Genomic DNA, 13,030 nt, shown 5'->3' with positions numbered 1-13,030 from the left:
GTGATGGACTTTCGGGATAGTTGGGAAGATCACTTATCACAAATCTTTCGACGAGAGGAGTCTAACAAGTAACAATTCATGACCAAAAGTTCAAAAAGTTCATTAAAAACGAAAAAATACCAAACAACTGTCTTTTTGTCTAAAGCATCGTCTTATATGAACTTTTTCTAAAATCAATTCACATTTTTATACTTTTCTGATTCATCTCTTCGAGACAAATAATTAATCACAGAAATTACGATGAAACTCTAAACAAAAGTTACAAAAAAATAATAAAAATACAAAAAAAAATACACGACGCAAAAGTTAGGAAGAATGGAGAATCTCCCAACCCATAAATTTCTAAACAATTAAAATACTGGGGTAGGTATTATAACTTTTAATACTCCGTAACTACTATTCTTCAAGCAATTAATTTATAACCACACACAAATACACAAACTCCTCTCACAAGAGAAGTGGAGCCCACATAGAAGCCCAAAAATTTCTTAACAATTAAAAAACCGAAGGTGCTACTGGTACAGTTCTAAAATTTGTACCAGCGCGTACAAATCCCTTTTGGGCTTGTTTTGAGTTCCGAAAAATTGATTGGAACTGCTCATTTTGAGTAAAATACTTGTCTTATGGTCCTTGCAAAAAATAAGCTCAATCCGGTATCGGCTAGAACGTCTGTGAAACGTACAATTTTGTTCCAGAATTCAGGCTTAAATTTTAAAACAAAATTGGATGTTTCGTATATGCCCTTACCGATATCAGATTAAGCTTATTTTTTGCAAGGACCATAGGCAAAGTATTTTTAACAAAATGAGCGGCTCCGATCATTTTTTTGACACCCAAAAAGGGTTTGTAAGCGCTGGTACAGATATAAAATCTATACCATTATACTTTCTGTTAAAATACTGGGGTTGGCATTATAACTTTTAATAACTACTATAACTATTAGTCTTGAAGCAATTAATTTATAACCACACACATTCACACACAAATACACATTCCTCTCACAAGAGGGGTGAGGCACACACACATTATTGTGAGAGGATTTGTGTGAATGTGTGTGGTGGTAAAAGAGTTGTTCAAAATTATGAATGAAGAGAATAACATTTCTCTTTATTTTTTGTTTTCCCGTAGGGAAAAGTGATGGACAAATGATGTGGATCAATTCATTCGGGTAAACTAAAGCAACCCTATTCGGCCAATGCAGAACTAAAAGGGAAAATAACGGTCCAGGACGTGTTTTGATAATTAATACCCGTCAAAGACATGCTAAGAACAATTGTTAATGTTGAAAATGTCCTTAACGGATATTAATTATCAAAATACGTCGTTGGCCGTCATTTTCCGATTTGTTTCTCTCTATTTATATGCCCATTAACTTAAGGAAAACCTGCGATGGGCCTAAAATATTACTCCTACCCAATTTTAGCCCACAATACACACATAACTATCTTCGGTACTTTTAGTTTTTAGAAAATTAGAGGCCGGCTCTCATTTTTAGATTCGGTTTGATTCCAACCCTGAATATTATCTCCAAACCTGTGTATGTTTGGATATGTTATGTCATGACTTTTTTGCCCCGAGCTCAACCAAATGGAGATAATCTCAACGATCTCCCCTTTTTCATTCCGGGGGGGAACACCCCAGCTACCACCACCTCTTCACCTCCACTTTACCACCATTCGCCAACACCACTTCAACGCCACCACTGGCACGCCGGCGCCAACGATGTCCTCATTCCCTGATCTGCATTCTTTGCTAATTTCTGTCATTGGAGCGGCGACATTGCTTTCTCCCTAGCTGTCGGAGTTATCGAAAGTAGAAGCCGCTAGAAGATCAAGCAGTCGCTGATCACCAACGATGATGATGTTGACGGCGTCTCTCGCTCCAACTTCGAGTCCTCTCTCCTTGATCGGAAACATTTTTTTGTTGAGATTAAATTCTTTACACTGTCAGTGTAAACATTTGTTTCCTTCAAATCAATTATATTACACCATGTCATCATGTTTTATTGATTGGGATCAATGTTTTGCAACGTGACGCAATGTAATTGATTTGGAGGAAACAAATGTTTACACCAACAGTGTAAAGAATTTATTCTTCTTTTTGTTTTGGCAGTACTATAGTATTCAAAGACAAGGATAGTTGGCATACCACAATTAGGGTGCTGGCCTGCTGCTAGGTACGTGGCTTACATGCAAGGTATAAAGATTTTATTAGATGACAATTGTTTAGATCATCGATTTATTTTTGTACTGAGAATCTAGAATTCAACAGCTTGAGGAGTAATAAAAGGTTTGAACCTTTGATTATGTTCCCACAAGGTTTGAACCTTTGATTACTCTTCTTCTTCTTTTTTAATTTTTGTTCGTATGTGTATTTCTATGAGAATTGTGTATTTTTCTATAAGAACTGTGTATTGTTCATAAGAACTATCTATGAAAATTGTATATTTTTTATGAGAATTGTGTTTTTTTCTATGAGAACTATATGTTTTCCCTATGAGAGCTGTATATTTTCTATGAGAACTGTGTATTATCCATGAGAATTGTTTATGAGAACTGTGTATTTTTTATAAAAATTATGTATTTTTTATGAGATGTTTTAGTGTATGGTGAGACTATGTGAACTGTGTATTTTTCAGTTCACTTAGCCCAGTTTTATAGCCTATTCACATAGCATAGAGAACTGACAGTTCTCATAGAACTGACTATGAGAATTTGCAGTTCACATTGCCAGTTCTCATAGCAACTGAGCAGTTTTTATAGAACTAATTATGAAAATTGGTAGTTCTCATAACCAGTTAACGTAGCCAATCGTATTTTTGTCCAAAATAATATGGGTCAGGAATTGATTTTAAAAATATAAATTTTACTCTCTTCGTCCCTTATTTAGAGTCTAGTATTCCATTTTGGACTGTCCCTTAATAAGTGTCCATTTTGTAAAGTTAGTGGGTAAAAGTTGGTGCATTGTCTATTTTGTCCCTAAAAGTATATTCCATTTTAAAAAGTTAGTGAGTAAAAGTGTAATGATGATGGGTAAGTAGGGAAAGTGGATGAAAAATTTGATGTGAAAGGTATAATGATGATGTCTTTTTAATAAGTTGGAGTTACGAAGCAGGACACTTAAAAAGGGACGGAGTGAGTATTAAAAATGGACATGTACAAAAAAAGTTAAGAAGAATGTGCAAAATAGTAAAAATGCATGAAAAGTCAAAACAAATGACTGAAATAAAGAAGAAATTTTTGTTAAGACTATTTGAAGTCTAAACCTAGAAAATGGAGCCAGCCTCTAAATTCTCCTTTAGTTTTCATTTGATATCTCACTCTTTCTCTCTCTCCTTGATCCATCGGTATTGTTTTGCTTTTTGAATAAGAAAGTCTGTTGGCACGTAATACATTTTATTTTTTTATAACCGAGGAACAACCTTACAGTCGAGCCACAATTGAACCCGACTGCACAACCCAAACTTCGGGAGGAATGCGCGGCCACACCAGTCACGGCCCCCCACTTACTATCAGAGTACTCACCTGGTGGAGAATCGAACCCCTAACCAAGAGGAGTACTCTCAAAGTCAGTCATTCGCCCTTACCATTAGGGCAACCCCTGGGTGTGTTTGACACATACATTTTGCACACATATCATGCACAAATCACTATGTGGAGCCTATTATGGGTTTCACATAAATAATCCAAGTCGTTCATTAAATGTAAAATATTTTTTCAACGGTCCTTGCGAAAAACCAGCTCAATTCAATACCTATAAATGCTCGATCCAATCATCTAACTTTTCATTATCCTAAAATTCGAATGAAAAATTTGATGATTGGATCGAGTATCTGTAGATATCGGATTGAAATAATTTTTTGAGGGGACCCTCAAAAAAATATTTTACACTTAATTAACGGTTTGAATAATTTGTGTGAGACTTGTAGTGGGCCCCACACAGTGATATGTGCCCAATATGTGTGCAAAATGTCTGTGTGGGTAGTAGCTCTGGTCAAAAAAACAAAAGCGAAGACATGCTGCAACTTCATAAACATGCATATAATTTTGTTAGGCCAGTTGAAGCTAAAATAAATAAAAAATGGAATGGTTGTAGTTGAAACGAGATTGTAATATATATATATATATATATATATATATATATATATATATATATATATATATGGGCTGGTTCTAGAGACACAACAAATAACACATGTTTTGACACAATATCTCAGCCATTGAAACGAATGGTTGAGATTAAAAGTATCCTTTCTCTATCTTCTCTCCATCTCACCTGATTTCTTCCTCATCCCCTCAATCTCACGTTCACATTCTGGCCTTTGCTCTCTCTCTCTCTCTCTCTCTCTCTCTCTCTCTCTCTCTCTCTCTCTCTTCCGTACATCACTTTCTTCGGCGAACCTATCCCGACGAGCCTCTCTTCTTTCTCTTCCCTCCCCTAGTCCCTTATATTTATTTTTCTGTACTTGTGATGTCAAGATAGAAATTCATGTTTACATGTTAGTCCAGATGCTTTCTCATTCACAAGTTCTCTGCTTACTCCTTAATTGAAGGATGCAATCATTTATGACTCAAATCTCTCTTCTTCTTTTTACCTTACCAGACCCAATTACATGTCTAAAAATGGTTGAGAAATTGCCAAGATGTTTCTCAAATATAGGAATAACGTAATCAGAATAGGAAAGAGATAATTTTTAATAAAAACAAATCAGAAAATTAGAACTGAAGATGGGCTCATCGGAGGGGGGAGGCTCACCGAAGATGGTGACGTACAAGAGAGAGAGAGAGAGAGAGAGAGAGAGAGAGAGAGATATGGGGGAGGGGAGAGACCAGAGCGTGAGGTGGGGAAGGGGGACGGGGAAGAGAGAGATCAGGTGAGATGGAGAGAGGATAGAAAAGGAGTATTTCTAGTCTCAACCATTTGTTTCAATGGCTAAGATGTTATTCCAAAACCTGTGTTATTTGTTTTCAGGTCTAGACGCCTTACGGTTCGGACCGTCCAGACCTCCCATTTTCCAATCAAATTTCGATGATCCAAGCCGCTCAATGTGATCAGAACGTGATTTTAAAGGTACCTATAAGAAATCAGCAAAAAAAATGATCGGGAAGGGCTTGATCCGAACATTTTTTTGTTGAACGGTTTAGTAAAAAACTACTCGGATCAAGCCCTTACCAATCAATTTTTTTTTTTGATTTCTTGGGGGTACCTTTAAAATCACGTTCCGAATACATTGAGCGGCTCGAATTATCGCAAATCGATTGGGAAATGAGAAATCCGAAACATAAGAAAATCTGGGCGATTGGATCTGAAAAGAAATCCGGAACATAAAATCACGTTCCGAACATGTTTCAAACACACTGTGTGTATATATATATGTATACACACACACATACTAGTGCTTACCCGTGTCTACGATACTATGCACCCCGGTTGGAATTGCCCGTGCCTAAGGCACATGCTAGCTAGTGGCTTAAACACTAAATCGATTCATTAGTGTGTAGTATGTGATTCTCTTCTTAGTGGCACGAAAGAGAATTACTCGTACTTACGGCACTCTCCAACTAAACTTTTAAGCTAGCTACAAAGAACTATCAATTTGCGTATAGAGTTTTGGAATTGGAAGATCGGTGACATTTGTGCAATTACTACAAAGAATGTGGGCACTTACATTACATTTGCAAAGTTCCTTGTCAACCCTTGGATCAAATGAATTTCAGCCATTTCTTTCAACTTGTATTTGTGTGATTCTCACACCCTTGTGTTTTATTAGGTAGATATACACACACATCATATATTCGAGGTAAAACTAGGAGAGAGAAATTGAAATGTAAAAGTTCATGAATTGATTGGGTCACACGAACACCGATTGAAAATAAGTCGAGGTACAGTAGAGTAAGGAGATATTGGTTTGATTTGGTTTGGTTAAAGACAAGATTGGAATGCCAAAGAGAAATCATGTAACCAACCTCAATAATCCAATTAGGGATCTAAAATCTTCATCATTAATCTTTTTTTTATTTTTTCCCCTTTTCGAGGTGCGGTTTGATATAGTTAAAGTAGAAGTGACAATTCCAACCCATTTTTTTAACCCGCCCGAATCCGTTTACTTATAACCGAACTCAACTCACCTGTATTGTATAATGGGTTAGATGGGTTGAAAATGAGTTTAATGTGGGCTAGAATTAAAAAATCCAAACTTGGGGTTTGCAAATTAATTCCCGAAAGTATTGTCTACCGTTGCTGATAGCAGATGGCTAGCTCCCCTGTCCACTGGACTATCTTCTTCGTCTTCTTTGGGAAAATCACTGCATTTCCGGAATTTTTGAAATTAAAGCTAGTATAAATACTGGAGATAAAATTGGGAAAAAAAAATTATTGTCCGATAATACCAAAGTTGTTAAAAACTATATTAAAATCAATGAATTTATAAGATCGTAGAGTGTATATTGAATTTGGAATGCGGCGTTAAGGAACTATTCCACTGTGAACAAGAAAAGGCCGGATTTCAGCTACCGTCAAAATAGACCGTCTTTTTTACTTATTTTTGTCTTTATTCAAAAAGTTATGAGTTTCGTTCATAATTTTTTACTTTTTTGATTCCTCTCATCGAAATGAATTAATAAGTCACAAAAATTTGATGCAAAACTAATAAATGCGAATTCTTTTTTGAATAAAGACAAACGAAAAAGTCACTATACTTTTTAAGCCAAAACAAGCTCCAGTATTTGCTTCAGTGAAAGCTTCGCCATAGCTTTATTCTCCTAAAATATCTGATTACGTAACTTACGTTGATCATTTGCAAGGATGAAATGAAGATAGCTTTGTATTGGAAATTACAATGGGGGATGCAGGTAATTTTTTTTTTGGCAAGGATGAAATGAAAAGAAACAGAGTCTAACAGCTAGACTTACCCAGAAAAAAGAGTCTAACAGCTAGATACCACCTTCAGAGAAAGGAAAAAAACAGGTTGGGTTTGAGTATGACTTGACCTAAACTTGACCTGACCCATTTCAATCCGTATCCTATCGACGAGTATTCAACCCGTCCATATTAAACCCACGACCCATTTTAACTCGTCCAAACCTGTCCATTTGCCACCTCTAAGTTAAAACATAAGTGATGAGAAACTTCAAACTTCAAATCCTTCATACTGTAATATACAACCTTCTGATTTGATACTCCTATATACATGCCACATGGAGGGTAAATTTGTAGTCTTCTCTGCTCACAATCAACCTCATGAAACCTGTACACATGTCTGGATAAGATTATTTTCACACAGGTTGCAACTGTATCTGTGTACACATGTACATGCATTTTGGGTATGTACAATTCTACGGATATGGCTACACATAGTTAAAGAGGATTTTAGTCACGCAAAGGAAAGCAAACTCTCCAAATAATCATTCCCAAAATCCTGTAACTCCAAAACATCATCAAAGCCATTCGCAAGTGTTTCCTTTTTCTTAAATGGTGATTGTCCAGTCACAATAAAGCCCGTATTTTCTTCGTATTCTCTGGGATTTGAACTGATTTTGGCACACCCACCAAACGGGTAAGCAGAGGAATTGCTTCGGTGGAATTTTGTTGATGAACAATTCAAACCATGATTTTGTGAGCAAGCAATGGTCTCAAGTGGAAAGTTGAGATATGCCTTGGTGCCTCTAATTCTTATTGCAGCCTTGTCATAAGCCAAAGCAGCTTCTTCAGCTGTTTCAAAAATCCCTAGCCAAATCCGAGCTCCTTTCCTCGTCGAATCCCGTATCTCTGCCGCGTATTTTCCCCACGGCCTCTTTCTCATTCCCCTATAACGTTTAGTAACTGCCGTGTGACCGTGTCTACTCTCATACCATTCGGTTTCAGTTTCAAATTTGCATCATTGCTTTTTAAATCAAGACCAAGTGACTGTCCTGTATTGCTAAGAGGATGAGTACTTGTTTCCTTTAGAAGTTCTTCCCATGCCTCGGCCCCCATTGATAACCACCTCCCAAGGCTTGGAAGCCTTTGTAAGATCTCCATTGATCCATCTCTGGCATCAAGACTCGGCAATTCTTCCAATTCTTTGGGCAATTGGGATGTTTTCTTCGTGCTCCTTTCTCGTTCTTTCTGGGCAATGAAACTCGCCCACATGTCCTCTAAGATTGCTTCGGAGGATGCTTCAGCCATGTTGTCTCCCATGAAGTGAAATCTCCTTTAACTTGTACGAACTAGAGGATTAAGGAGATTTCTACGCGTAATACATAGTGCAAGTTGCGTTTTTTCTCCTTCTACAATTATAACCACAGCCACAGGGATATGCTTTATCTACACAAAGAATCGGAACACAGTTAGAAACTTGTTTTGCAAACTATTGACAAGCTAAATTGAAGGACAAGCTAAATATATTGAAGGAGGATATTAACATTTAGAGCTATACTTTAATGGTCATTCGTTGAACTTTGGTTGTACTCATCATTCTTAAGGATTTATTCTATGTAGAAGCTATCTTCTTATTTATTCTATTGGAAATTCTTCCTGCACTCAATGGTGATTGTCATAAGAAGCAAAAAAAAAGAGCAGGGAATTGGACAATCTCGTTAGTGTATTGGTTGAATTTGTTATTGTCTTCGCAATAGAACCCCTTTTTTTTGGTGTATTCTTATTTTTTTTAATGGCAAAGAAAATTTTCATTAATCTCTAAAGTTGTTACAAAGACTACCAGGACAGGGATAATGACATCAAATTCCTAACTCTCTCCGTCCGATAATTTCAGCTCACTACAGCAAGTTGTGTTATTTTTAAATTAAAAATAAAGCACTTTTGTGCATATATATTTTTAAAAAATTTCAGCAGTAATTTAAAAAATTGGAGTAATGCTTTGTTTGGTTTGCTTTTTGAAAAAAAAAAAATCAACTAAAAAAACATTCATTATCCATACTTTCAATCATTATTCTCATTTCTTTCTCCACTTATTACACATATCTCCAATCATTATTATCATTTCTCTATCTTTCTCCACTTATTATCCCTATCTCCAATCATTATCCTAATTTCTATCTCTACTCATTACCCCAAAAGCCAAACTCAAAAACCCATTCAAACACAACATTTATCTTTTGTGCGAAAATGACACAGCTATTCTTTAAGAGACTAAATTATGGGATGGAGTTAGTGTCATGCACTTGTTATATAAAGCTGCCACCTAAAATCTATTTGTACGTTTTAAAAATTGCCACGAAATACCTTCAAAATCTGTAGAAATTTACAAGTGAGGAATGATGAAAAGAAAATAATCTGCATTACCAGGGGCATTAGTAATACCCGACAAAGTACGATCATGTTTGACCTATTATTTTCATGTTGCTACAAATTTAAGGGTGTTTGCTTGTGTACTTATATGACAAACAGGGGAAGAGAGGGAATGTTTGAAGATAGTAATGTATGTCCTGGGAGTTACTTCTCACTTAACAAGGGCTACCAGAAATCCTTGCTTCCATGGGCATTCTTGGTTAAGAAAAAGGGTTCAAAGCCATGCTGCATGTGGTTACCAGACATTCCCTTCAAACACATGACTATATAAATATGCATGACTAGAGCCCAGGGATCGATAATTGATTCCAGACAAGGTATTCGAGTGAAGTATGTTTCACCCTTTCCTTCTATGATAAGCAATAGCGAGGGAATTACTAGGTCTATGTACACCTTACCACACGCGTAGACCTGGCAAAATCAAGACCCGTTACAGCCGTAGCTATGGTTATGCATGGCGTTTAATTACCAGGTCTACTTCCTTAAGTAGTGTGGTCACTTACAACCTGTTGTACCCATTGGAGTTAGGGAAAATCTACAATACACGCTTTTTAAAATGGTGTATCATATGCACATATTTTATGGTTCATTCATAACATTTTAGTGTGTTTCGTAACTTTATTCTAAAATTCATAACCTTTCAACAGTACGATTCGTAATATTTTGGTGTATCTCGTAACTTTTATACAATTCGTAACATTTTCTCTATAATTTATAATATTTTGGGGGGTGCATATAATACACACCCAAATAAGTGGTGTATATTGTAGTATTTCCCATTGGGTTAAAGTCTATTAACAAGTTAATATGGCGGGTGTATTTATATCTTTAGTTGTGCTTTAAAATCAACTAGACTAGTTCATTTGATCACCAATGCACTCTTAAGTGAAAGGTCATGGATCAATCTCTACCGAAGTTTAAAGAGTTTGATCAATTCTCCCGTAGATTTCCTTCTTGGGTTACTCTACGTACCTAGTGTATTTGATGTTGATTGTTACCCTTAGTCGTACTTCTGTGGATACATAGTTGAACTGTCGATAAAATTGTCATGTAATTCTTGTGATGTATATATAATTTATTCTCATAGTTGGATACTTGGATATCAATTTATTTTCTTTCCTTTGAGATAATTAAACACCCTCATGTCCATGTCCACAATCCAAACACAGCCATACATGTGTATCCTTTCAGATTGCAAAAATCAACTCATGCCATTTTCGGGGGCTCAAGTGTTACCACCTAGAGTAAAGGGAGGGATAAACTACCAGTTGGGTATTTCAGGCAAAAGTCACCTAATTGCTTATTGGTGAAGCAAAATGATTGATGAAAACACACTTGTGTGGGAGACTAGATACAGTGTATTTTTTTTACCCAAAAAAAAAAGATACAGTGTATTTGACAAAAATGAAACTTGGTTAGAGCAACACATCATTAACCAAACGGCATTACACTAACAAAAAGTTTAGGAACACGATTTCAAAACACAACTCCAAACACAATTTGTTCGGAGTTGTATTCTAAAATCGTGTTCATATCTTTGCTCTTGACTTAGTAACCATATATACTACCAACATTGCCTTGATTGTGGTATTGGCTCTAATTTTTTCACTTAATCCAAGGGCGGCTTATTTATTTTTTTGTCTTCAAAGTATTATTTCCGTCTCATTTTCGTCCCCAATGTAAGCATTGGAGACATTTAGTCCCCAAAATATCAATTTTGTGTCAATCAAGTCCCCAAGTCTAACGTTGTGAGCCTCATCCATTAAAATGAGGGGCATCCTCAATATTTCGCCTACCCCAAATTTCTGTCAAAGAAAATGAAAAGTTTTCTGCCATGGTCGCCTGCACACCCTATCTTCTCTCCGCCATAGTCACCGGAACACCCCACCCACGAAGGACAAACAAACATACCCTGTTAATATTTCTGTAGAAACACCCCCTTGACCTTGAGCCCTTCCAAAATCCAGAACTACAATAAGCCCAGATGGAGAAATCTGGTTATGGGCAAGATGCATAGACAAATCACCTCGCCCTCCTCTACTTCTTGCCCCCAAACCTTATGTTTGGTTAGATGGAATCAAGGTTGGAGTGGAATAGTCATTCTTCCTCTACTTCTTGCCCCAAACCTTATGTTTGGTTAGATGGAATCAATATTGGAGTGGAATAGTCATTCTAATGATTTACTTATTCTAATGTTTGGTTCACTATTGAATAATGGAATAATGATTCCAAATTGAATCACTATTCACCTTAGTAAATGAATTGTCATTCCATCCAAAAAAAACTAAGGAATTGTTATTCCATTTCTGTGTCACGCCAAAATTACTAGTGCCGCTCCAACATTCACTATTGCCACACCAAAAATTACAAATGCCACTCCAAAAATTGCTATTGCCACTCCAAAAATTGCTATTGTCACACTATTCCATTGAAGATGAGAATGACTATTCTTAAGCACAACCAAACATAAGAATGTGAATGATTATTCCATTCTCAATTCCTCCAATTCTATTTCATTCCTATTCACATTCTATTCCATCCAATCAAACGCACCTAACCTCTTTATGTCTCATTCATCTTCCGAAAACTCCCCTTATCCGACAAACCCGACCTCGTCGACGCTGAATCTGGCACACCCTCACCTTCTCCCTATTCAAATCCGCCGTCTCCGAACTCTCCCATGCCTTGGTATCAAGAAAAACGACGTCGTCCTTATCTTCGCCCCCAACTTAATCCAATTCCCCATCTGTTTCATCGCAGTCATCGCAATCGGCGGTATTGCTACTACTGTAAACCCCGTGTATATGGTAGCAGAGATTTCAAAAAAGAACATTGTACACCAATGGTTTGTTTTTGCTAATTGAAGGTTAGAGCATCTCCAGCCATGATCCATTTTAAGACTCAAATTTAAAAATAGGGTAAAAATCACAAAAATCTTTCTCCAATCTTTGACCCAAACATTTCCCCATTTTGTGTTTTACTCATTTTTTTGCCCAAATCTGAGACAACTTTTGCCTTGACCCATTTCTTCAATGGCTAGTTAGAGAGAGAGAAAAAGAGAGAGATGTGTAAAATTTGGGTTTGATGGTTGGAAATGTGTTTACCCAAAATGGATTTTTACCCAAAATTTGACTCAAATTTGAAGAAAAATATGGATGAAGGCTGGAGATGCTCTTACATGGCTAATTGATTTGGTAAAGAATTCTAGGTCGGTGTTGGATTTATTTCCTGTGGCTGATTTAAATCTAGCGGATGCTCTTGTATTCTTCGGTCACAAAAGGGCTAAGAAAGAGGGGCAGAGAGGAGAAGGTGGGAAAGAGGATATGAGGAAGAGAAAGAAGAGAGGGGAAGGAGAAAAGGAGAGGAGGATGGTGGGGGTAGCCGGCGACCATGGCTGTCGCTCCAAACTTGCCTTCTTTTCTTTTCTTTTTTTCGTGTTTTTCTATTACAGAAATTTTTTGGTGGGCAAAATGACGAGGATGCCTCTCATTTTAACGGATGGACTCATGGCATTAGACTTGGGGACTTGATTGGCACAAAATTAATACGTTGGGGACTAAATGTCTTCAATGTTTATATTGGGGACGAAAATGAGACAAAAGTATTATTTTGAGGACCAAAAAAATAAATAAGCCATTCAAGGGCTTATCTTGTTTGTCATCTGAGCTACCTCGTCTATGAGCTTTGTGAAGAAATGAGATTGGAACTAAAAAGGCTTGTTCCAAACTATCTCTATTGAATA

General features: G+C 36.7%; 1 protein-coding gene across 1 annotated transcript; it reads right to left on the bottom strand.

The window, feature by feature from the left end:
• Positions 1 to 7,118: 7,118 nt before the first annotated feature.
• LOC131316301 (ethylene-responsive transcription factor ERF091) lies at positions 7,119 to 8,316 on the bottom strand. Its single transcript, XM_058345627.1, is given in 2 exon segments — positions 7,119 to 7,834; positions 7,837 to 8,316. Coding segments are annotated over 2 exon segments (804 nt in total). The 5' UTR covers positions 8,179 to 8,316; the 3' UTR covers positions 7,119 to 7,372.
• Between the last annotated feature and the right edge of the window lie 4,714 nt (positions 8,317 to 13,030).

This window comes from Rhododendron vialii, chromosome 2a, assembly GCF_030253575.1.
Source record: "Rhododendron vialii isolate Sample 1 chromosome 2a, ASM3025357v1".
Classification (NCBI taxonomy): domain Eukaryota; kingdom Viridiplantae; phylum Streptophyta; class Magnoliopsida; order Ericales; family Ericaceae; genus Rhododendron; species Rhododendron vialii.
This window is presented reverse-complemented; position numbering and strand designations above follow the sequence as displayed.